The following is a 22,958-nucleotide window of genomic DNA, read 5'->3' as shown; positions in this document are numbered from 1 at the left end:
TTTGATCAATGATTACGCTCACCAGACAGCTATGTGTGTGTATGTGTGTGTGTGTGTGTGTGTGTGTGTGTGTGTGTGTGTGTGTGTGTGTGTGTGTGTGTAGTGCATCCATGTTTGTATTTGCATGTGGGGGATGAGGGTGTATGTGTTACTCTCTCAGTATGGCAGCCAGACAGCAGTGAAACCAGCATTTTTGCCTTACATAAAGTGTGGCGGCGTCTCCTGTGGTGGAATCCCTTTGATGTGTCTCTGGCCTTGGTAAATAAACTTTGTGCCTTTTACATTTGAGGAGGCAGCATGCCTTCCCATATGCTCTCTTTTGGCTGTACCTGGATGAGTCTGGCCATTCAGCTAATACCAGGTATGACTATTATGGTCTGCTAAGCTTTTCTACAAGCAAAACTGGTACAAGAAGAAAAAGTATCAGATCCCATGGATGCATGAGTCAAACACATTAAAATCACTGGGCAACAAGTATCCATTGACACGGTCAAGTTGTTAGCAAGCCCTCTCAAAGATAATGCACTGGTCTGGGGAGCAGAAGCAGAAAGGGTCGTGCGATCACTCAAGACCAAGGTAAATGGCCTAATACCAGAAAAAGATAAATGGAGTAGTTAAAAAGATCTGTAAATAATACTGAAGGCTGACTCAGTAGCAAAGTAGACTTATCCGCAATGAGATGAGCAGTTTGCTTCCAAACGCGCGTGATTAGGGCCATGCGCACCAGTATCGCGCGCAACCATGTCCACGAGGCACGCACGACCAGTCGCTTCAAACACAGTAGAAGGCACAAACTATTTTCGGAAGACACAGATTGGCTTTGGCAGTCTTCGGATAGCCTGCCACACGTCAAGCGGGTACTACTGAAGACAAGACAAGCGCAGATCTTTTCGTTTTAAGTATTCACGGGGTGCTAAATAAATAAGTATGCCAGGGATCACGCGGAACGTCCCCTCCGTTCGGTCTAAAGCAGGAAAATCGCTTAGACTCTGTCCAAAACGAGAAATCCTCACTTTATATTAATCTCGTTTTCTTCTTGCTGTTTCACCAGCACCTGGTATCTCAGAACACCTCCCGACAATGACCATAAAATGCCTGAATTAATCTAGACAGAAAGCTGTAGCTCTACGAACCGCATCGTTCCGCGCATTCATACACCTGTTGCGTTTGACCAGTTTAGCCAAAAAGTTACTTAGGGATGCGTTATCTCTATTAGTTAGTTGTTATTCATATTTTCGGGACCAGAAAATATAACAATCTTTAGAAGTGTTTATTACTATATCAAGTTTTACGCTACAACACAGCACATATAGTCTAAATAAATATAAATATTATGCTAAAATAGTCCATAAGCATATTTTGATATATGAAAAAATCCGTGATGCTGCAAAAAGTACCAATGAAATTACCAATGAAACAAGGCATAGGATATTGGTCATGGGTTTGGACATATGGTTGACTCAAGAAAACGCATTTTAACCTTTTTTTTTTTTTTTTTTTTAAACAATTGGAGAATACTGTGAGTTAGGAGCTGAGTGGGCACGTGTTTATGCAACGCACACGTACCCTGCAGGCGTTCCGTCGTTGCAGGTGACTGACGAGTTCTCCAAAAAGTGCAGTTTCATGTCCTGGTCGAGCTTTTGAGCAGAGCAAGGATAGAGCGACTGAGCAAGATTCTTTACTTGCGTCATGAAATTGTCCATATTCCCCTCCACCGCCGTGAAGTCCAAGGGAAAGCTCTCTGCGTCCGTCCTGTCCCGGGATGAGGGCGGTGAGTGCGCCCGTCGAGGCTGTGTCCGGCCACCACGTACCTTTCTGGCCTCCGAAGTTTCAGCAAGTAACAGTATCACTAACAGCGCCGAGCGGAACAGCGCCTGAGTCCGCATCCTCGCCCGACCGCTTCCCATTTCCCAAAAATAAAACACTGTTAATATTTGTTTCTTAACAAGGCCAACGTTTATTTTTTTTTTCAAATAAGACACTATTAGACACTGGCCGGTGCCTTATAATCACTCAATGTTCTCTCTCCTGATCTAGGTATTGTTCTTCTGGACTTGTCACTATCGGTTCCAGTTTTATAATAACCAATAAAGTTCTGGCTGTCAGTTCATCTATCAGACTCTCAGAAACATATTGTTAAGTGACCGTGATATAAATGCCATTCATTGCGTATTCAGAGTGAAAAAAAAATACGACAATGTAATAACGCTCACTCTTAAAACTGATCATTTACGCGCATTTCCTTCGAGCTTCAAATAGCTGAAAACATCCTTTTCCCTCGTCCATGTCAATTGTGGGTTCATTATTTCCACGCGACATGCATTGGGGATTTTATCCAGTTTTCTCCCAGTACTATCCTCTTAGCCAATCGGTGTCGTGGGCTGGGCGCGGGGCGTGTCTTATTGCTACACACGTTTCCTCTTTGAGTGGATTGAAAATGATGCCCACGCGGCAACATTTTCGATCTTCCATTTCTTACTAGATGTCATGCGTTTTAAAAAGAAAAGATCTGCGCTAGAGCAAGAAACAGTGTCATTCCAAAGTCATTGCAATTACCGTTGCGAATTTAAGTAGGCCAGGGCATCGTTTCTGGATTTGATGATGTACACTGTGCGTCAAAGCAAGGTAACGCACACCGTACATTCAACAGCCCTTTAAAATATTAACTTAACATTAGGCACATTCATTTACAAGCTCCTATGGTGTCAGTAATTTGAAATACGGTCAGGTCAATGGGTCGTATCTTTGTCAAAGTTCTCAGAGTAAAAATAAGCAGTACAATGGTTTAATATTCAAATATATCAAAACAAATTGAGACGTTTTAAATGGACTGGAAAAAAAATCATGCACCGACATCCAACGAGACCTCGTTTCCCTAAATAACTTCCGTTTTGCAGTACAGTTACTTTGCTTTCAGAGGTTACGCAAACACAGGCACTCAAAAGGCCGTTAGGGGGGCGTTTGAAGTTTTATTTCCTCGCCGATAGTTTGGACGAATAAGGACGGAACAGGTTGTTTATTCAGACGGCAGCAATTTCCCCAGGGCAAAGCAGCCTCCTTCACCTTCACGGCCTGATAGATAGGCAGCAGTGAGCCTCGCAATGTATAAGTGTGACGCTAACGGCGTCCAAATCCAAACACTTCCTGCGCAATTGAAACGCAAATATCATTAAAGGCTAAGACAATGGCCAAAGACTACCGTCGGCCCAGTTCCGCAAAGGTGGCCGCCGTGCGCTTCCTCGCTTGTCACACCTTTGCATGCGCGCGTTACGACTTCAAACGAACCTGCAAGAGTAAGGACCAGTTCGTCACGTAGTCCGCGTTATTTTAAATCTGTTTTTCAGGCAGAGTTTTAAAGAAAGGTGTTGCGTATCTTCTCAACACTAACTAGGAAACGGGAGAAGACTGAAGAACAGATCGATTTTTATTTTTTTCGGCATCAACAGAAATACCTATTTCAGACGTGAGCACTGCAGTCCACCGTTAGCAGCTTTACCTGGATATAACGGCACCATGTTGGTCATTAGGAGGAACACCTATATACGCAATAAAAACATTGCTGCACAAATTCCTAGCATTAAAACTCATTAAAACACTACATCTACACATAGACAGGTTTTCCGCTCGTTTACGACTTGACTGGTCTTGACGTTACGTTTAAAAACTCAAGAACGACTGCAAGGAGGCGAAAATATTAGACGGTTTCAGTGTTAATGAAAACTGAAACCAGGTATCCTTCTAAAAATATTTGAGTTTTATTATATTTCCACATGAAAACCACCTGTGTGGTCATCTTCTGTCTAATGCAATAAAGCAATTACTTTTAACTAATCGGACACTTGTGTTAGAAACGTCAGATTTAGCCATGTGTTATAGACCATAACCTGACAGAGACAGCCCTGAGACTGCGAGGACAGTGCGTGGTGGAGACAGATCTCCTACCCCCATCGCGCATCTGTCGCCTATTCCGCATGGTCTCTTTAAAGCACATCTACCTCTTGCTCTGTGGTCGAATCGATGATCGGGAAAACGCGGCTATGGGGTCGCTCCTCGTTCTTCCGCGCGAAACGCACGTTTGCCTATAGGGCACCAAAAAAAGAACATAAATGAAAGCGCCGGGGAAGCGAGTAAAAGCCCGAAGGCAGACAAGCGCTTTGAGATGCTTCTGATAAATCCCAAAGCAGATGATCTGATTAGCATTTTTCTGAGCCTTTTGCTCTTTACATCAAAGCCCTTTAGCAGAGGATGACTTTCCCTAAGGGACTGAGCAAGAATTAAACCATCAGAAACGGGTGCAACACCCCAACTACGATACATTGGAGGGTCAAAAGACTGTTTAGATTATTTTTAAAATCGACTTTCAAACTTGCATCGATTTCCTCTCAAATCATGCTGAAGTTCTCGATGTTAAGAACAGCCAACAGTCATTTTGTGTAGTTGAAACAAACAAACAAAACTATCAGCAAGCCTAATTAGTTATATAAGTGAGTTATTTTCCCCCTAATTCGCTTAATTAAATGTACTGGTAAAATTGGCGATGCTTTTCTTTTGCAAAGAAAAACGTTCTTTTGCACGTCGCTGTTGCTGTTAATAAAGTTGCTTCAAACAAACACAGTGACGTCACTTTGCAATGGCAGCCAGCAGCACAACAGTGTCAGTTCTCACTCCAAATGGACGAAGGCAAACCGTAAAAGTGTCTCCAAACACACCATTGCTTCAGGTAAATATGACTGACTGGAATGCGTAGCCATCTTAAGACCGTTGCGCTTTCGCTGACATTTAAAAAGTAGTCGTTTTTGGGGGGCACGACCGAGGACAGTTTGTTGCGAGCAGTGATGTTTTAGCTGTATTAGCTTAGATTAGCTAGCTAGCATTTTCTTTCTGGAACTATGAAGACAAAGTAATTTAAACGCACTCCAGCTCACACAATTTTAATTAATTTTAATCTACAGGTCCTCGAAGAAGTCTGTAAGAAGCATGGATTTAATCCAGATGACCACGGACTAAAGTGAGTTCCTAAATTGCTTGAGCAGCTGTACAAATATGTTTATAGCTAGCTAGCTACCTTGCAGAAGAGTATTTGAACGCAACACGATATGTCTGATGTTTATAAATCATATAACCACTGAATTTTCTTGTAGTCACAAATAATAAACAGGGACGTTTTTTGGTTTGACGACTTTGTCATTTGATTTAAGATGACCTAACCGTGGGTATTATTGCTGGGTGTTCGTTCACCTAGCGTTATCTGTATACTTGTGGAAGATATAGTGATAGTTATTTTTCATCTGGTTCTGTTTTTTTAACCCATTTTATGTGTGCAGTGCTTTCTATTAACCCTCTAACCTCTGTTTCTCTCTTTTATACACAGGTTTCAGAGGAATGTGCTGGATCTGACAATGCAGTGGAGGTTTGCCAGCCTGCCAAATAATGCCAAGTTGGAGGTGGTGCCATGCACCCGTCAGCGGGCTGGGGCAGAGAGCATGGTGCGTCATTAGTACGTTGCTGGATGGATGTGACACTCTGGTGTAGTTTTTTAGTGACAGCCTATGGCAGGGATTTGCGAGTAGCTGCACTATCACTAATGGAAGTAGCCAGGAGCAGGTTGCTGTCAGATTCATATGCAGAGATTTTCTACCTCACAATGAAGTAGAACAGTGAGGTGTTTGGCAAACAAGGACTCTTGAAATGTTAATATTTTGAATACATGTCTAATTAATGTGTTGTAAACCTAACTATTTGTTACAAATCCTCATTATAATTAAATCTGAAAGCAACTTTGCTTTGACCATGGTCAGTGTGGCTAGTATCTGCGCCTCATGCACAGAAATGTTGAAAAACAATGGGTTATTTCATCCATAGCTTTGTCCAGTTATGTCTACAGTATATCATGTTGTTAGGACCACTAAAATGTATTGGTGGGCAGGTCAAGGGAATTGTGATAAAGATAAAGTTTTCCTACTAGAGTGCTTCTGGTCTTTAGAGCCCTAGAAATATCTTCTTTAGAAACATCTTGGAAATTTCTGTTTCTTTTTGGGTATAAGAAAACATATGGTTTTATTACAGGTTAGTTAAAGACAAAGCTCTTGTGTTTGGTGAATTAGAAGTTAGCAGTGTTCAAATTCCAAAACCTTTCACTGATCAGTACTGTGTTCTGGAGAGGGGTAAAGTTAAAATGAAACCACCAATCTTTTGCCTGCCAAACATACTCTCCCAGCACTGCTCCACTGCTCGTGACTCGCATTTTTGCATTACATATGAATCTGGGTTGACACTGGTGGCATGGGAGCATCTTCCTGACTTTGCTTCACTGTGTGATATGGTGCACAGCTCAGGGGTAAATCACACTATTTTGGGGAGAGCCTTTTTTTAAAAGAAAATCCAGCCTTATGGGCTGATTCGTGAGAGAAAGTGCTTAAGCCATTGGGGCTTTGTGTTAGATTACTTCACCATCTTGATGTCCAGAATCCCACGTATGGCTACAGCGCGTGCTCACACTTTACTGCTGTGAAATGAGTCATAAAAATAATCAGTGCCTTCTTTGATTCCTTGTTCCAAAACTTCCCTTTGAACATTTAAGTGCATTTTTGCTCCACCACATACACATACACAGACCCACATAGAACACTTTCCCCCTCCCCCCTCTGTTTGTCTCCCTCACCATCCATAGTTTCCATTTTGTGTTTGTGGGCTGGTGTAATTAATATTACAGGGCCATGTGGCCAGGCCTCGCTGGGTGTTAACATGGCCACAGTGTTTCAAGTCCTCTGCAGTGCCGGTCCGGTTCCGACCAGCTGTGTCCCAGCCCTCTGTAAACAGCCTCGCCCGCGTCTGGCCTGTGTCGCCAAGTGCCATCTTGGAAGCAGACTGGGAGTGGAAGCCTTTAGGAGGATGCAATTGGGAACATCTGCCACACAGGTTCCTCTAGCATGTTACCCCACCCCCACCTCAACCTCCTTCTGAAGAGGCCTCACATAGGATACAGCTGATGACATGTTTGTAAAGGAAACTGTTTCAAGGCAGGACAGAAGCCTTTTTAACTGGCTGAGAGGGTTTTTCTTTTGGAGGTTCGTAGAGGTTCACATCGGATGAGGCGTTCTGGAGGGTGGATGGTTCAGACAGGTTGGGAGGTGTCGCAGGTGCAGGCAGAGTTTTTGTTTTGTTTTTTTTTTTGTTTTTTTGCTGCTGCTCTTTCATGGAGTTACCTGGACATTTTGCCGCTCCATCGCTGACTCTTGCGCACACGTACACGTGCACATGCGTGCCCCAACAGACAGCTCAATATATACAACAAAGTTTGTTTGCAGCTCGCCCCCCGCCATTAAACAGTGTCTCACAGTCTGTTTTTTTCTCATCTTTTCCTTCTCTGTTCCATCTCTGGTTTGTTTATGGTGAAGATAAATAAGATTGTGTCGCCTTTTCTAAAAAAAGAAAAGAAAAGAGTATTTACTTCTATGGGTTCATATGAACTCGTGTGATATATGGGGAGGCAGAAATCTTGGGCTGGCAGTTTTGATGGAGGAAGGTTCTCTCACCGCTCTGTGGCTTCGGGAGATCGGGGAAATGAGGTGGAGGCCAAGGTTAATGACATCGTCAATCTGCGTTGGTCTCCCCAGCCTGTACCTTCTCTGTGCTCCAGTCAGGCCACCCACAGCCAAACACCCAGCAGCGCTTGTTGCAAGCACCCGATCTACGCTCCGCGTTTGAAGCATGTTTTCGGGCCTGCCCGTGCACAAGTGTCAGCGCCGCTGTTTGGCCCATCTGCGTACCTGCCGTCAGGCCTGGTTTACCGAGGCAGTGGAATGTGTTTATAATCAGAGGGGTTGAAGGGAGAGGGCAAGAGAGTCTGACTGGATTTGTTGGAACAGAGGATAAAAGGAGATGAAAGTCTGTCTTTCTCTCTCGCTCCTCATTTGCAAGCAAAGGATCAAGGAGGAGTGATGGCTGGCCAGGATGACCACGTCTGCTCTAAAGCGCAGTGGGAGAAGTTGCAGCCACGGCACTGGGGCACTAACCTGACTCATGTTTACAAGATGTTGGGGGGGGGGGGGTTAGAAATGTTCTTCTGAGTCCAAGTGTGGTTGTGGTACATTTAACCCACAATCCATGCATCAGAACAGCTCAGGTTGGCTAGTAGCCTGCATCTGCCGATGCTGTATTCTGAGGTTTCTAGGTTGTCTCATGAGACCTATGAGTGATTTCCTAAATATGCCTTGGAACTTGGAAAGGTATAACTTTTAAGCACTTCATGTAGTTTGTCTCTTTGTTGTTGTAACAATTTTCTGCTGTGCGTTTAAGTCTTCATTAACACCTGAAAGTCCAAACTGATTAAAGATGACCTCACCAAGGGTTTATCTTCCCGGTCTCTCAGACAGAAGCTGTGAAGGACAGCTCGTAGTTCTCTGATGATCTCTGGTTCTTGGACATGTTCCACTTGTGTGCTTCACTCTTATCAACCTTAGTTTGTGGTTATGGTTGCATTCAGGTCCGAATTGCGCTGCAGTTGGAGGATGGATCTCGTCTCCAGGGTTCCTTCTCTAGTGGACAGAACCTGTGGGAACTCCTCGACCACTTTCCTCAGAGCAGGTGTGTGTCTGTGTCTGCGTGTGTCTGTGTGCACGTGCGTGCATGCGTGCATATGGTTCAGTAGAGGGTTATCATTCCTTTGTCTTGAGGGGGGGGTTTAGTTATGTTTGCACGTGCTGCTTCTGTGGCTTTTTTGGATGTAGCCAGGGTCTGAGATCTCTGAAGACTGCATGCACCAGCCAATCAGTGCTAAAGCCACGCACTCTCTGAGCTCAACCACTGCTCTCTCGCCATGCCCACTCTCTCAGCAGGCCCCGCCCGCACCACTGGGTTGCTTGGCACCCGTTCTGGAGTCTCGCTGCTATTGGCTGCAGTGGACTGGCCCCTGGCCATTTTGTGCCTTTTCTCTTTATGCCTGCATCTCATCACTATGACATCATTTTACAACTCCCTCTTTTTTCCATGGAGGCTTCCAGACTTTGATTTGGAAAGAATTTAAGCAAACTGTTTCTTTTGATATGTCGAGAGTAGTGAAAATTAATAGTGGCAAATTATAGCTCAGAGGTGGGAGTTCTAGAAGTCCCACCCATGTAATCTCTCAACCGCACAGAAATGCTGGTGGGCATTCACTCTGACTCACTGCCTTGTAACCGAACTGGACTTGAGCCAGATGTGAATACACATACAAAACATTCTCAGAGACTGATTCACAGATGTTGAACTGGACCATTGATTTGTTTTTGTTCGTTAGTTTGTGTGTCTGTCTCTGTGTGTGTGGGTGTGACTGTGAGGGAGAGACAGACTGGCATTGCTGTCAGTGCTACTTGACTTCTCTGCTCTGAGCAGGCTGTCGGAGCTCCAGGAGCCGGTCCAGGGTCCAGGACCTACGCCAGTCTGTGTGTACATGAGAGATGAGGTAGGAGCTCTCCTTTTCCTCCCCTCGTCCCCTCTCCTTTACTCCGTCCCGTCCTCTCCTCCCTGCTGATGTGTTTATTAAGATGTGGTGAGGAATCGGTGTGTGTGCGCGTGTGTCCACAGATCAGCGGAGAGGAAGCTCTTAAGACGACCACCCTGAGGTCTCTCGGCCTGACTGGAGGCAGTGCCATACTGAGGTCAGACCCTCTCTTCTTTATCTGAGTGTGAAGAGTTAGATTGTACTAATGAGCTTATTGTGAACATTTTGCTTTGCTTTGGGTTACCGCACAATGGAGCCAGAGTGTCAGACCATCACACGTAATTATGCTGTTAACATTTTAGTTAGAGACACTGATTAGTGTCTTTCTCCTTTGTCCTCAGGTATGTACTGAAACGGAGTACCTCTCTTGGGCTGGGTGAGCCCATGGAGACAGCTGCCACGCCCACTGATGTGGTTCCTGCAGGGTCTGTCTCCCAGATGTCTCCTCAGCACCTTGAGATGCCCAGTGGGACTTCGATGGCTGCAAACACCACGCTCCCCGATAGGCCATCCGAGCCGACGCCTGCCCCAGTACCCATGGAAACCCCTAGTCCGCCCCCCCAAAGCGCTGAAGCTGCGGCCCACGCATCCCAAGCCCTTCTTGTTGAACGGGAAGAGGCGGAGCGTTCTCAGGAGGAACAGCAAGTCGTGCGGCCCAAAACCAGGCAGGCTGGTAGCCGTGGACAACAAGAACCCAGGCCGGAACCTCGGTCGGATGAGGAGCGACCAGGGCCATCTCAGGAACACCACACCCACTTAGCCACGCCGTCTAACTTCGTGCCCTTCTCTGGTGGCGGGCAGCGTCTGGGAGGACCTGGGGAAGGTGTGACAGCGGAGCGCCCTTCATCCTCACCATCATCCATTTCAAGCAGTCCGCCGAAAGCCAAGAAGGCCAAAGCCAGCCATGAAGCCCAGGTGAGGGGCGGCTCAGGGTTCAGCTCAGGTCACCCGTTCAGTTAATCAGCTAGATTTAATTAAATAGCTGAAAATAAAAGCATATAAATAAATGTGAATTAAAAAGTGAAACTTTCTTCCCCTGCCAGCAGTGTTATTATCAATTAATGGCAAAAAGAAACACACCTGCTTGGGTAATGAGAGCGAGAGTCGATATCCCGTATTGTTGTGATTTGAAACATGTGTGTGATGTCAAACTCCTACAATGGCTGCACAATGCATACAAAATGCTTGAATTGTGATTGTTGTTACATATTAAGGCTGCGATACGCAGTGCGTTCAAAACAATGGGGAACCCTTAAGGTGAGGTTGTAACAGACTGGTTATTTTGACCAATATTATTTACATTTAACGATCTGAACGATTCCATAAAACTTCCCCGCAGCAATGATCTGGGACTTGGCTAATTTACATACTGCAGCCTTCTGCTTTATCAGCCTGTCAAAGGTCAGTATCGCGATAACATTTCCCGGGCGATATATCGCGCGGCCTTGCTTCCTGCTCTTTCAGCACGGCTCACGCGTGACTTTCTTTCACAAACCAGGGAGTGATCTCTTCTCCAGCCACGGTAACCAAGCGCTCCTCCCTCCGCGTCTAGACGATACACTCCACATCCCCTCCCTCTTCGAGTTCCAGGGGAGATTTGTTTCTGTAAAATAAATTAATCTCTCATAGTGTTTATGACTTTGGATCACTTGGATCTTCATAAGTATTATTAATCCATGCATGGGTTTTGTTTTTTTGCAGTGGACATATTTTATAGGCCCGTGTAGTCTGAGCAAGGTAATGAATGATTTAAAGTAGCCTACTTGACATCAGGGAGTGTTCATCCCCACGCGAGCATTTCCTGTTGTTGACCAGGCTCCGGTGCACCAGCTGCTGGTTGGCTGGTTTGTTGCTAACATGTTGCGTTGTGTATCTGCTGTTCTGCTCCTTTGAAAGTCCCGTGCTGGCGACTGCTTTGAAGTGCTGTTTTGATGGAAAAGGGACTCCAGGCTGTTGTGTCTATTCAGACATGCCTCAGCAGACCGAAGATATTGTCAGACACATGCACAAACACACATGAACACGCACACTCAGATCTGCCTTTCTCCTCCTGTAGTAAATACTCACTTTCTCTCGATCCCTTATGTAACTCACATTGTGCGCTCTCTCACTCTCTCTCTCTCTCTCTCTCTCTCTCTCTCGCTCTCCCTCTCTCTCGCTCTCTTGTCAGCCTAAAACCTCAGCCTGTTGCCCTGGTTCTGTAATTATGGGAGTGTTGGAGGAGACACAGCCTTTTCATTTGCCCCTGGACGGGCGTCTCTCGGCTTTCCCATTTTCTCTTTTTGGCGCACTTTGATGTTCTTTTCTTCTTTCGTTTGTTTTCAGAGTTCGGCAAGTTCTAAATGCGGAGCAAGGGATTTAGAGGAAGGCGAGGAATATCTGGAGGTAAAGAGAAGAAAATCTGTGCCCATCCGTCCGCCCATCCGCCCGTCCATCCACCTGTACAACCACCGTCCATACGCTAACTAAGCCCCTGAAGTGTGAGGTGTTTTACTGTGGCCATTTTTCTGGTTTTGCCACCATCACCCACTGGACTGAAACAGAGAGAAAAAAGAGGGAAAAACAGAAAGATGCCGCAGGCATGCCGGGTTCGAAATGGCACGGCAGTTGCCATGCCAACATGCCTGGCATGGGAATTCCTAGACAGCAACATGGCCTGCATGCACATCCCTCTACTTGCACACACGCAACCAGGCAAAAACACACACGGGTGCAGTTAGCTCCAGAGCAAGCTTTGAAACAGCCCAGAGCGTTTGACCTTCTCAGGCCCTGGGCAATTAGGCCAAGCCTCCCCTCTCTCTCCAGAGCTCAGAGCAGCTTAGCCAGCGGCTCCGAAGTTCCCTTCATATGTTTTGTGTGTGCAAATGTCTGACACTTAGTCTGTGCATTTATATTTTCTTCGAAGGCATGATGCTGACATTGCCTTGGTGTCTCTGGCTTTTAATTTAAAGGTGCATTAAGTAGTTTTAAAGCGTTTGGCCTTTAAGTGGTAGCATACGTCCATCCTGCTAACTACATGGCTTTTTGCCATGCTGGAACTGGGAACACCGCTTTGAGGCTTCCGTCTTGGACTTAAGGGAACGGCCTCAACAGAGCGCGGTGATGCACGTCACGTTGACTCCGCCCCCTCTCTCTCACCCTGCAGCCAGTGGAGAGGGAACCACTCATCTATCACCTGGACACGGCCACTCGTCGCCGTGACAACAACGAGGAGCTCACAGATGAGTTCTTCGAGGTGACCGTGGATGACGTGAGGAAGAGGTTTGCGCAGCTGAAGAGTGAGAGGTGTGTGCGCTCGGGTGGGCGAGGCTAGGGAGGGAGACGGGTGGAGATGGGTGTGGAGACAGGCGTATAGGCTACAAAACCTGCTCTATTTCTGTTTCTCTGTGCCTCTTTTTCACTCTGTCCATGTGTCTCTCTAGATCTCTCTGGCCATCTCTCTTTCACTGTGGCTCTCCATCTTTCTCATCCTGTCTCTCCATCTCTCTCTCTCTCTCTCTCTCTCTCTAATATCTTCCTCCTGTTTCCTTTGTTGCTATTTTCCCGTCTGTTTTCACCCCTTTTTTCCTTATTGGCTTTCTCATCCTTTGGGGCATTTTTATGAGCTCTGCTACAGATGTTTGTGTTTGTGTGTGTGTGTGTGTGTGTGTGCGTGCGTGCGTGCGTGTGTGTGCGTGCGTGCGTGCGTGTGTGTGTGTGTGTGTGTGTGTGTGTGTGTGTGTGTGTGTGTGTGTGTGCGTGCGCGCGCGAGCACGCCCACGCCCACATGAGCACTCATGCGTTGTCTGTCTTTTTTGTGCTGTGCGTGCGTACGCCATCTGAGTGTTACCACACCAGACAACATGTCTGAGACCAAAGGCCTCATCTCCATCTCCACACTTTGAACTGCCTGGTGTGTGTATGTGTGTGTCTGCAAATCGCTCATTTGTTTGCCCTGTGTGTGTGTTAAGGGATGAATATGATGGCTTGTTGGAGTATTATAATGCAATGGAAAAGTGCTTGAACAACTAAAGCCTTCAAATCTTTGGTGTCTGAATGTTAAGCGTGTTTCAGCGTTTAAAGGCAAGTTTCACCACTCCGCTGCTGGATGTTGGGCTTGCTTGAGTTCACGCAAAAACATTTCCCCACACTTCTGTTTTCAGATTAAGTAAATTTACAGTTCAGCAGTCAACATCTTTAATGCCGAGATGCAACATGGCTGTCTTCAAAAGCAGCGTAAAGTGTTGAATGAGGTTCTTATGAGGAGAAGTTTAGCCTGAGCCAGCCAGCACTCATCTCATCTTCACACACAAACCGGGAGATGTCTAGAAACCACCGCACTGCTGTCACCATGGGGATCCAGCATTTGGAAAGGTTCATGGTTTGAAGTGGTTTGTCACTCCACGCCTGTAGCTGAGAAGGACCCTGGGCTCTAATTGACTTGTTTGTAATCTTATGTTCTTTGGGCAGGAGCCAGACACCCTGACTTCCCTTAAACGGCGCCACCCAATTGGACGATCAGACAGACTGGTGGCATGTTTACTGCTGTATAATAGATTCCAATTATGAACCACAGAATCAAAGATCTGCAAGAATCTGTCTGTGTGTTCCTATTACACACACTCACGCACACACACAAAGGGCTGTAAATCTCAGGGACTGGAGTGGTATTAATCATTTGTGGCCATAGTAATCAGATCTTTTCCTTTGTAATCACTCATTTCCTCCTGTACGCCAGACAGGTCTTTTCATCTCCCTCCAGTACATCCCAATTCGTTTGGGTAAACTATACAGTTCAGCTCTCTCTCTCTCTCTCTCTCTCTCTCTCTCTCTCTCTCTCTCTCTCTCTCTCTCTCTCTCTCTCTCTCTCTCTCTCTCTCTCTCTCTCTCTCTCTCTCTCTCTCTCTCTCTCTCTCTCTCTCTCTCTCTCTCTCTCTCTCTCTCTCTCAGGAGGGCATTGGAGGAGGCCCCTCTGATGACTCAGGCTCTGAGGGAGGCTCAGATGAAAGAGAAAATGGACAGGTATCCCAAGGTGAGAGCTCATCCTCCCCATCCCTGCCAGCATGCAGGGGTCTCTACCCCCAAGACTCCGCCCTCAGACCCCTCCTCCCACCTGTAGCTCACGGCATCAGTTGTCTATTAGAGAGACAGACCATTTTGTCTATCTAATGCACATTCAGAACTGGAAAAACTACTCAAAACGATTGCTCTTCAACAGTAAATGATTTAGGACAGAATGTGAGAGAATATCACAGAAAAGCTGTCCTTAACCAGCATTTGAACACTGGAGCCACACAGTAAAAAATTGCTGTTACTAAACCTTTCCCTAAGGTTTGGTGCTATCCATACGCCCTCAGGCAATGTTTACAATAGCAGTCACGCATTACCGCAGTGCCTGATGGTATTCTTCCCTCTGTAAAAGTAGTCCCATGTCTGAAAGAACACGTATTCCCATACAGAACATTTATTTCTGCCCCATGGCTTCCATTTCAAGCTTGTTTCGAGTCAGTGGGGCTTCCCTTTCTTTTCTAAGCACAAGGAAACGTGATACATTTTTGTCTATTGTAAAATGACCATTATGGTGCTAAACATGCAATGGGTGCAGCTGAGAAACTAATATTCCCTTGGGATATACTGGTTACTTTTTCCTTTTAGCTTGTTGCTTGTTTCGAAAGATCACATAAAGCTGTTTGCTCTTCCGACGTGTCACAGGTGGTCCTGAGAGTTCAGTTTCCTGACAGACGTGTCCTCCAGGGCTTTTTCCGACCGCTGGAGACAGGTTGGTTGGCCTTTCCATGCGTGTGCACGCACACCCCATCTTCTGGACTAAACTGACTGTAGGCGTGTAGGGACTGCATGGGTACCCGTGTGAGTGTGTTAGGAGTCTCTGCTTCAAACTATGGCGTGAGCCGTGCGTGTTCTGCTTGTAGTTGCAGCACTGAGACAGTTTGTCAAGAGCCATCTACAGGATCCTGATCTTCAATTCTACCTGTGTGAGTTTAAAACACACACACACACACACACACTGATCACACTGATGCACACAAAAGATGGAAACATTCTCACATTGACTCGAATAACATGACACAGAGGCATATGCTCCTTACACACATGCAGACAGGTGGTGGCGTGTGCATACGTGAGCGTGCTTGCGTGTGTGTACATGCGTATGCTGTGTGCATGCGTGAGCGTATTCGTGTTTGCGTACGAGCATGTGTTTTAAATTTGATCGTCGTCTTCTCTTTTCCAGTCATTGCTCCTCCTAAGACCATCCTGGACAACCCCAACACTACTCTGTTTGAGGTGAGAGAGTGTGTGTGTGTGTGAGAGAGAGACAGAGTTTGTTCTCTGTGGGTGGTCAGTAGTACAGGGATAATGGTTTGATTACAGTAGGTCTGATTGTGCTGTTCTCGTAGACCCTCTCTCTCTCTGCCCTCCTCCCTCACTCAATTCACTCTCTCTTTCTCTTTTAGTGAAGGGGGGGGGGTCTCACTGTCTGTGGGTTTCTAGGAGACAACTACCCCAAAAAATGAGTGAAGGAGAGGAGGCTGATCTGAGGCACCTCTACTCTCTGCTTTAGCCGATGGGTCATTGCGGCAAAACCATAAAACTCTGGCCACAGTAAAACACCTCAGACACCGAGGTCACCATGACCTCAGGTGCCTTTCATTTCACCTGGCCCCTCCCCAAGCTAACTCTTACACTCTCGCACGCTCTCTCACTCACATGCGTGCACACCCAAGAACACTTTCGCATCCGGGTAACGTGTAAGAAAGCGTTTGAGACTGCACAGTTACGAATGTTGGATTTCACACACCATTGTTATTTCTGTTCACCTCTGGTTTTGCAATGATGCTGTCTAGATAAACAAGTCCTGGCTCCCCTCCGCATCCCATAAACACACACTCACTCTCTCACTCCAGTTTTCTTTCTTTGACCTTCTGACCAGCTTCATATGTTTGAAGTTCCTGTTGAAAAGGGATATTTGTCTGATAAGGGCACCAGAAATAAACTTTCCACTCTTGTGAACAAGTTGTGTGTGGGGGTGGGTGCGTGGGGTGTTTGGGTGAGAGCAGGGTTGGGGTTTACATGCATGTTGACAGTTTGTGAGAATGCTTTGATGGTAAGTCTTTAAGTCTGATGTGACATTGCTCTGCGTGTGTGCGGTTGTGTGTCTGCCTGCTGTGCTCTGGTTCAGTCCGTCTCTGTGGCAAGAGACTAGAAGCCACTTGTTTCTCAAAAGCTTATGATAGATTTAGAGATACAGCTACACTTAGGAGTCACCACTTACTCATCTGAACACAACTATAAATACACACGCACGCACACACATCCATCCACAAACACACACACACCCCCCGACACAAGCGCTTTGTTCTTTTTTAAAATACCATCCAAAGCCTAACGATTGCCCCATGAGCCGTTTACTTGTTCATTGTGACCCTCACAAACACACACACACACACACACTCTCCATTTAAAGCAAGGCAGCACCAATGACTGTGGCATGATGGGACATTCCCATTCCACAGGGAGTGACCTGCCTGCAGTATTGTGTGTTTTCTGTGTCTCTTGCTTTCTTCTCATGTTCTCCTGTGGCCGGAGAGCAGGCGTGCCTTTCCAGTGTCCCAAAGCTACCTTGCTGCTGGGTGTGGGATGCACACATCAGCCTTTTCTCTTGGCATCTTGTGTCTTCTACCATCTTTTTTGTCTCTCTCTCTCTCTTTCTCTCTCTCTCTCTCTCTCTCTCTCTCTCTCTCTCTGTCTACTGCCTCTGTCACCCTCTATTAGGATTTAAAAGCATTGAAGACGTACAAACACAATCTTTAATCACTCTGTGTCATGTCACGGAAGGAATGTTTCCCATCCCAGCCTGCCTTTGATACCCCCCCCCCAACCCATAGCTGTTTTGGGGGCCGCTCTTCAAACAGTGGGCTTTCTCTGGATCTGTGGGGACAGAATGCCTGGTAGCCCATTTAAACACATTGTTTCCCCCTCAGAGCACCCTAATAATAGCAATTAGGACATAGCTGTAGCTATCCCCGAGCCAACACAGGGGGCAGGGGGTCATTGGCTATAGCCGCTCGCCACCACATGGAAGATTTGGAGGGCGAAGAGAGTTTGAAGAATTAAGTTTTAAAAAATAGCAGGGCGTCCTCTAACTGAGCGTACTGGGTTGAGCCTGCTGGGTTGAGCCTGTCTTTCAGGTGAACACTGTACCCAAGATTATTTTCAAACCAGCCTGGTTTTCATGTTCTTGTTTGACCTGCGGAATGTTTGTTGTCTTTGTTTCTTTGATTCTGTGCATGTGTTTGGGTGTTTTTACATGTTTGTGTGTGTTTGTGTGTGTGTGTGTGTGTGTATGTGTGTTTGTGTTTGTCTTTTCTTTGTGTTTGTTCTTTTCATGGAACCGTCCCCTTGGCAGTGGGCAGTGCATCACTTCTCACTGCGTCTCCCCTCTGCTCCCCCAGGCCAGCCTCTTCTCACTGCGTCTCCCCTCTGCTCCCCCAGGCCAGCCTCTTCTCACTGCGTCTCCCCTCTGCTCCCCCAGGCCAGCCTCTTCTCACTGCGTCTCCCCTGTGCTCTCTCCTGTTCCCCCAGGCCAGCCTCTTCCCCGCTGCCCTTGTGTACTTTGGCTCGGACGTGAAGACAGGTTCGTGGATGGAGGCTTGCGTTTCTGCGCGTCTCTTTCATCCCATCCAAAACAGTGACATCAGATTTGCCCTGCCCGCCGAGAGCGGCCTCGCCGCAGAGGGCATGCTGGGTAACGGCGCTGCAGCGCCTGCCTGGACTTCACCGTTTTACTCAGCAGTGACAATGCTCTTGTTGGGCTTTGCTGAAAGTTTTTGCTGTTTCACTTGTTTCTTAGCTGCCTCTAGCTGTAGCACCGCTAAGAAGTCTATAATTGTGCGTGTGTGTGTGTGTGTGTGTGTGTGTGTGACAGAGTGCTACCTGCGTGGCAGTCTCGTGGACAGCTGTGTCTCCGCCCTTCAGGCTGATGAGCTCATTGCTGGGTACAGTATTCACTCTTCTCCTTCATTCCTCCGTTCCGCCTCCTCCCTTCTTCCTCACATTGAACGTCTTTTGACAAGCTTTCTTCTGTTCCCGCTCTTTGGAGCCCCCGCACGTTAGCGCTCAGTCAGCAGGAATGTTCCTGCTGTTTCTGTCTGCTGAAGGCCACTGCCGTCGTTCTCAACCGCTCATCAGCAGTTCCAGCGTAAGAGCAGGAAGCAGGAAGCGCTTGATGCTTCGCCATGTTGGTTTTCCTCTGATTTACTTCATGGGAAGTGTATATAAACCACACAGCCCACCATTTCTGCGGCTAATGGGAAAGCAATACTGCAGGAGATGAATCTGTAGTTGGAAGGACCCTGAATGCCCCCAAAACACACACACACACACACACACACACACACACACACACACACTCGCACACACAGAGTTGTCCGCGCCCTCATTAGCAGCCCTGGTTTCAGCGTGACGTTGCACAATGCTTTCCCCGGTCCCCGCAGCAGGGCTGGTTTTCTGGGAGGATAGTCATTCGTCTGGTTGGAATGCCTTTGAGGTTCTGTCCAAATGGGAGTGTTCCATTGAAACCACAGGTGCCCCCCACCTTCCCTTCCCCACACACACACACACACACATACACACACACAAACACACCTCTACGACCCCTATTTCGTGTTCCGCCCTCATTTCCTCGAGGCCCTCTCCATGCACACACACATTCATTTCCCCTCATCCTGTCCTGACTAAAGATAGCAGCTCTTTTCCCAGTATCCCTGCCACACACACACACACACACACACGCACGCACACACACACACACATGCCTGCTCCCTCCCACCTGTCTTTTGCTCTCCTTCATCAGGCCATGCACACACACCCCTCATGAGGATTCACTTCAAAGGGGATGTCATTTCCTGCTGCTGCCTGGCATGGCATGTCACCATGATGACTTAATGGGGCGATCAGAGAGTCACACACTCCCACACACACATTCTAGCCCATCAGATTGTGAATAATGCTGTATAAGCTCCTCCTTGATATATATATAGGTATAGCCTTCCCATTTTTCCATGCAATCTCTAGATAGTACTAAGAGATACTAAGTACTAAGAGATAATCAAGAAGACTGTATTTGACTCCGTAGGCCATGTTAAAATGGTACTGGGTCATCTCAGTGGTGCAGTGGCATCTGTGATGACTGAAGGCCCATTTATCAATAGCACAGTCTATATCAGCTGTTCCTGTCAGCACAGACCCGAACAGGCGGCGTGGACAAGGGTGCGTGCATGTGCCAAGCACGCCATCAGATGCATTCGGTCCTGCGATTAGTGTTTTGCGTGAGCGTGTGAGCAGCGCTAGCCTGAGTCCGCCCCCCCCCTCGGGACAGCACTACGAGGCGGGGTAGAGATATGGATGTTGGTGCAGGAACAGCAGGTGGCTGGTGTCCCACTCTGCGGAAATGCCCACAGCTGGAAAGATTAAGATGTTTGCACTGAAGTGGCTCTCCACAGGAAGCTTCTAATAACAGCGACCTCTCAAGAGGTCATGACCTCTCACCTCTTTACTCTCTTCACCTTCACATGAAAGCGATCAGAGACGACATTAACCCTACAAAACACACACACACACACACACACACACCCTAAATATGTCCTCCTACCTAAAAGCACTCATCAGGAACCAAAGGAACGGACTTGTCATTAATCTCCTTATTTTTCGTTTGCTTCTTCCTTTCCTTTTCTCTTCAAATGTTTGATATGTTCTACTTAAATCTCTCTGGCCTTCTGTTTTAATCTCATTCCTCAAACCCCCCCCCCCCCCCCCCCAGCTCCATTCCCCGGTCTTCTTCAGCTCCCTCCTCCAGCTCCTTCCCTCCTGAACACTCTCTCCCAGGGGACACCGAGTCTGCCGAATCCCCTGGCAACCTGCAGGACCCGGAGGAACCCGGAGGAACCCTCGAACCCACACCTACCAACCCTGCCAAGCTACCCAAATGGTTGAAGCTGCCAGGTGTGTTCGGCTCGACTTCGGGCCCACAGCTCTTCGGGCCCACAGGGCCATGAGGTGGATATGCACCGTCACAGACAGGCAGCCGGCTGCTGTGTTGTCTTAGTTGCTATAGAAAAGCAAGATGGGTGTCCTGACAAAGACTTTAAACAATGTCAGACTTGTGCAGAGTTTCACCTCTGAGCTGTCATCTTTTTGGACTTGTAGACAGTGAAGAAAAAAGCTGACAACAAGATAGCCTGCAGTGTCGGTTGTTTGGAAGGAGCCATAGAAACGGATGTCCTGTCCCCAGTTCCCGCTGTGTCCTGCCGTACTCATCTGGAACAGGCCGTCGCTGTTGCTCTCCTCCCTTACCCAGCCCAGAACCACGAGGGTTCGAGCTGCCCCGGACCCTGCATGAAATGAGGACCCCTTCCCAACCTCCTAATGGCCCTCGAAGCCAACAGGCTCCTAGGGGGCTCCGTGTGGCCGTGTGGCCCAGCCGGGGGCCCATCTCTCCCTCTGTTGGCATCCTTGCCTGTTTGGTGGTGGTCCCCCCCCCTCCCCATTCGTTTGTTTTTGATTCTCATCCATGTCTTTTTTGGTTTTTAGTGCTTTCTTTTCTGTCTTCTAGGATTAAAAAAAAAAACAAAGAAAGAAAGGGAAAAATTTATTCTCCCTGTTCTGTATTTTAAGGGATTTCTAAGTCCTGCAAGAGAACAAACAGGAAGAATGTTCTGGAAGTTCTGAATGGTCAGCAGTTGTACTGACATTTCACAGGGTTTGCAGAGAACATCCAGTGTCGCCAGGTTAATGGAGGCTGTTTTGGTGTCTACCTGTCCCAGTGGGGAGACTGGTGCACCGACTGTCTTATATTGTCATTGTTCAGCCTGTAAGGGGAGCGCTGTGGGGGACGCTGGCAGGCTGCGTCTGTTTGGTTGCTGTTGCATGCTTCCTTCAGGGACTGTATATCTCTGTGTTTTTAGTAACCTCCTGCTCTGCAGCATTTGAGAGAAATACTCGTGTGTGTGTGTGTGTGTGTGTGTGTGTGTGTGTGTGTGTGTGTGTGTGTGTGTGTGTGTGTGTGTGTGTGTGTGTGTGTGTGTGTGTGTGTGTGTGTGTGTGTGTGTGTGTGTGTGTGCGCGCGTGTGTGCGTGTGTGTGTTTCCCCAAAAACATATTTAACCGTAAGTTCAACTAATAGTAATAATAGCAACCTTAGAAACCTTAGACATTTCTCGTTTCATTAAAATGGCATTATATATTCATGAAAAATATGTTAAGTAATATATTCAGTAATATCACTATTATGTTTTATAATTTGCCTGACTTTAGTGAAGTAGCTTTATGGCAAACTAGATTCTAATATAATTAATGAATATGCAGTGTAATGCTTTAGTAGTTATGATGGTATTGGCGATTAAAAGCTGCAGTTCTTACTGAAGAAGAAGGTGATTGCTGCGTGGGGCAGTTTGGCACTCGCTTTCTTTGGAATGACACGTGGCATGCTGGAGATCACGACGAGCTTGGAATTTGAACCATCAAAGAAGGGGAATGTTATTAAAAGAGTATTTAATAAACACTCTTTTTGAGTTTTTATACATAAGTGCATTTTGAAGTATGTACCTTAACTTGATGTATAACTTGGAAGGTTCACTTGCACACTCGTGTTCCTTCAGATTGGCTTTATTGTCTTTAATGGTCTTTTATTGGCTTTAACTAGAATAATGGATTAGTGGTTTTTTAAACATTTGTAGATTTCTCTTTTAATATTTTTCCTCTTTCCTTAGGTAAGAAGTAACGCCACTCGTGGACTCTGACGTCTCTGAAGAGGAACGAGGAAAAGCTTCATCCACAGCAGAACCCGCAACCCCCCAGATGATGCTCAAGTATACAGACAATGTGTCCGAATCACACTGATCCCAGTGCAAACACAGGCAACTGCATAGTTTTGCAATGAATGGTGAGATTCTTTGATAATTAAAGCTGACATGTCGGTTGCAATCGCCCTTGCCGTCATTTGCATATTTTTAAATCGGTATCCCAATAATGCCGAGTGCACTTTTGTACCGGTACAAGCTGAACACAGTCAGGGGAGTAAATGTGTCTAGAATGTTTTTCCACTGCCTGTGAATGTGCCAGTCTTGCATTTGTAGTTTGAAAGGCCTCCTATACCAGGTCAGACTGAGAGAGTTCTCCATGGGCATATCTGTGGTGCCACGGGCATTGTCTCAGCAGCCTGGCCAATTTGTTTGACAGATGTTGATATCGGGCCATTTTCGGGATAGTTTGGGTTTCGCCTGTTGCAATTCGCGTATAGCTTATCGACTCACGCTTGTGGTTTTTTCCTTCTTGGTGTGTGCGATTTGCTTCAGCTGTCCTAATGGAAAATCTGGCATTTCACTTTGGTCACGCAACTTTAGCAAGTGAATTCTGGGATTGTACTTAGTGTATTGAAGGAACACGGGCTCACCTCTTTGCCATACCTTTTGGCTACTTGTAAT

The 22,958-nt window shown here is 46.8% G+C and overlaps 2 protein-coding genes across 3 annotated transcripts in view; one reads left to right on the top strand and one right to left on the bottom strand.

Moving 5' to 3' along the window:
* The window catches only part of notum1b (notum, palmitoleoyl-protein carboxylesterase b), a 14,837-nt gene extending 12,538 nt beyond the window's left edge, over positions 1-2,299 (bottom strand). Inside the window, exon 1 of the mRNA XM_027029489.3 lies at positions 1,567-2,299. Coding sequence (XP_026885290.3) covers positions 1,567-1,907 — 341 coding nt within the window. The 5' untranslated portion in view covers positions 1,908-2,299. The remainder of the gene's footprint in view (positions 1-1,566) is intronic.
* A 2,322-nt stretch (positions 2,300-4,621) lies between these two features.
* aspscr1 (ASPSCR1 tether for SLC2A4, UBX domain containing) lies at positions 4,622-22,458 on the top strand. Of its 2 annotated transcripts, none has more exons than XM_027029469.3 (17): positions 4,622-4,720; positions 4,953-5,008; positions 5,372-5,486; positions 8,486-8,586; positions 9,373-9,442; positions 9,565-9,638; positions 9,823-10,396; positions 11,807-11,866; positions 12,627-12,766; positions 14,411-14,492; positions 15,173-15,239; positions 15,391-15,453; positions 15,711-15,763; positions 18,062-18,113; positions 18,405-18,474; positions 20,298-20,479; positions 22,245-22,458. In XM_027029469.3, the coding sequence occupies exons 1-17, from the start codon at positions 4,631-4,633 to the stop codon at positions 22,253-22,255; spliced, it is 1,860 nt and encodes a 619-aa protein (XP_026885270.2). In that variant the 5' UTR covers positions 4,622-4,630; the 3' UTR covers positions 22,256-22,458. The 2 variants fall into 2 exon arrangements, with proteins under 2 accessions (XP_026885270.2, XP_081566079.1); XM_081709953.1 differs by lacking the exon at positions 22,245-22,458 and adding an exon at positions 20,684-21,583 and having other exon boundaries at positions 20,298-20,533.
* Positions 22,459-22,958: the final 500 nt, after the last annotated feature.

This window comes from Electrophorus electricus, chromosome 3 (genome assembly GCF_041902795.1).
Source record: "Electrophorus electricus isolate QZ-2024a chromosome 3, ASM4190279v1, whole genome shotgun sequence".
Classification (NCBI taxonomy): Eukaryota; Metazoa; Chordata; class Actinopteri; order Gymnotiformes; family Gymnotidae; genus Electrophorus; species Electrophorus electricus.
The sequence above is the reverse complement of the archived record's forward strand: the minus strand, read 5'-3'. Positions and strand labels throughout refer to the sequence as shown.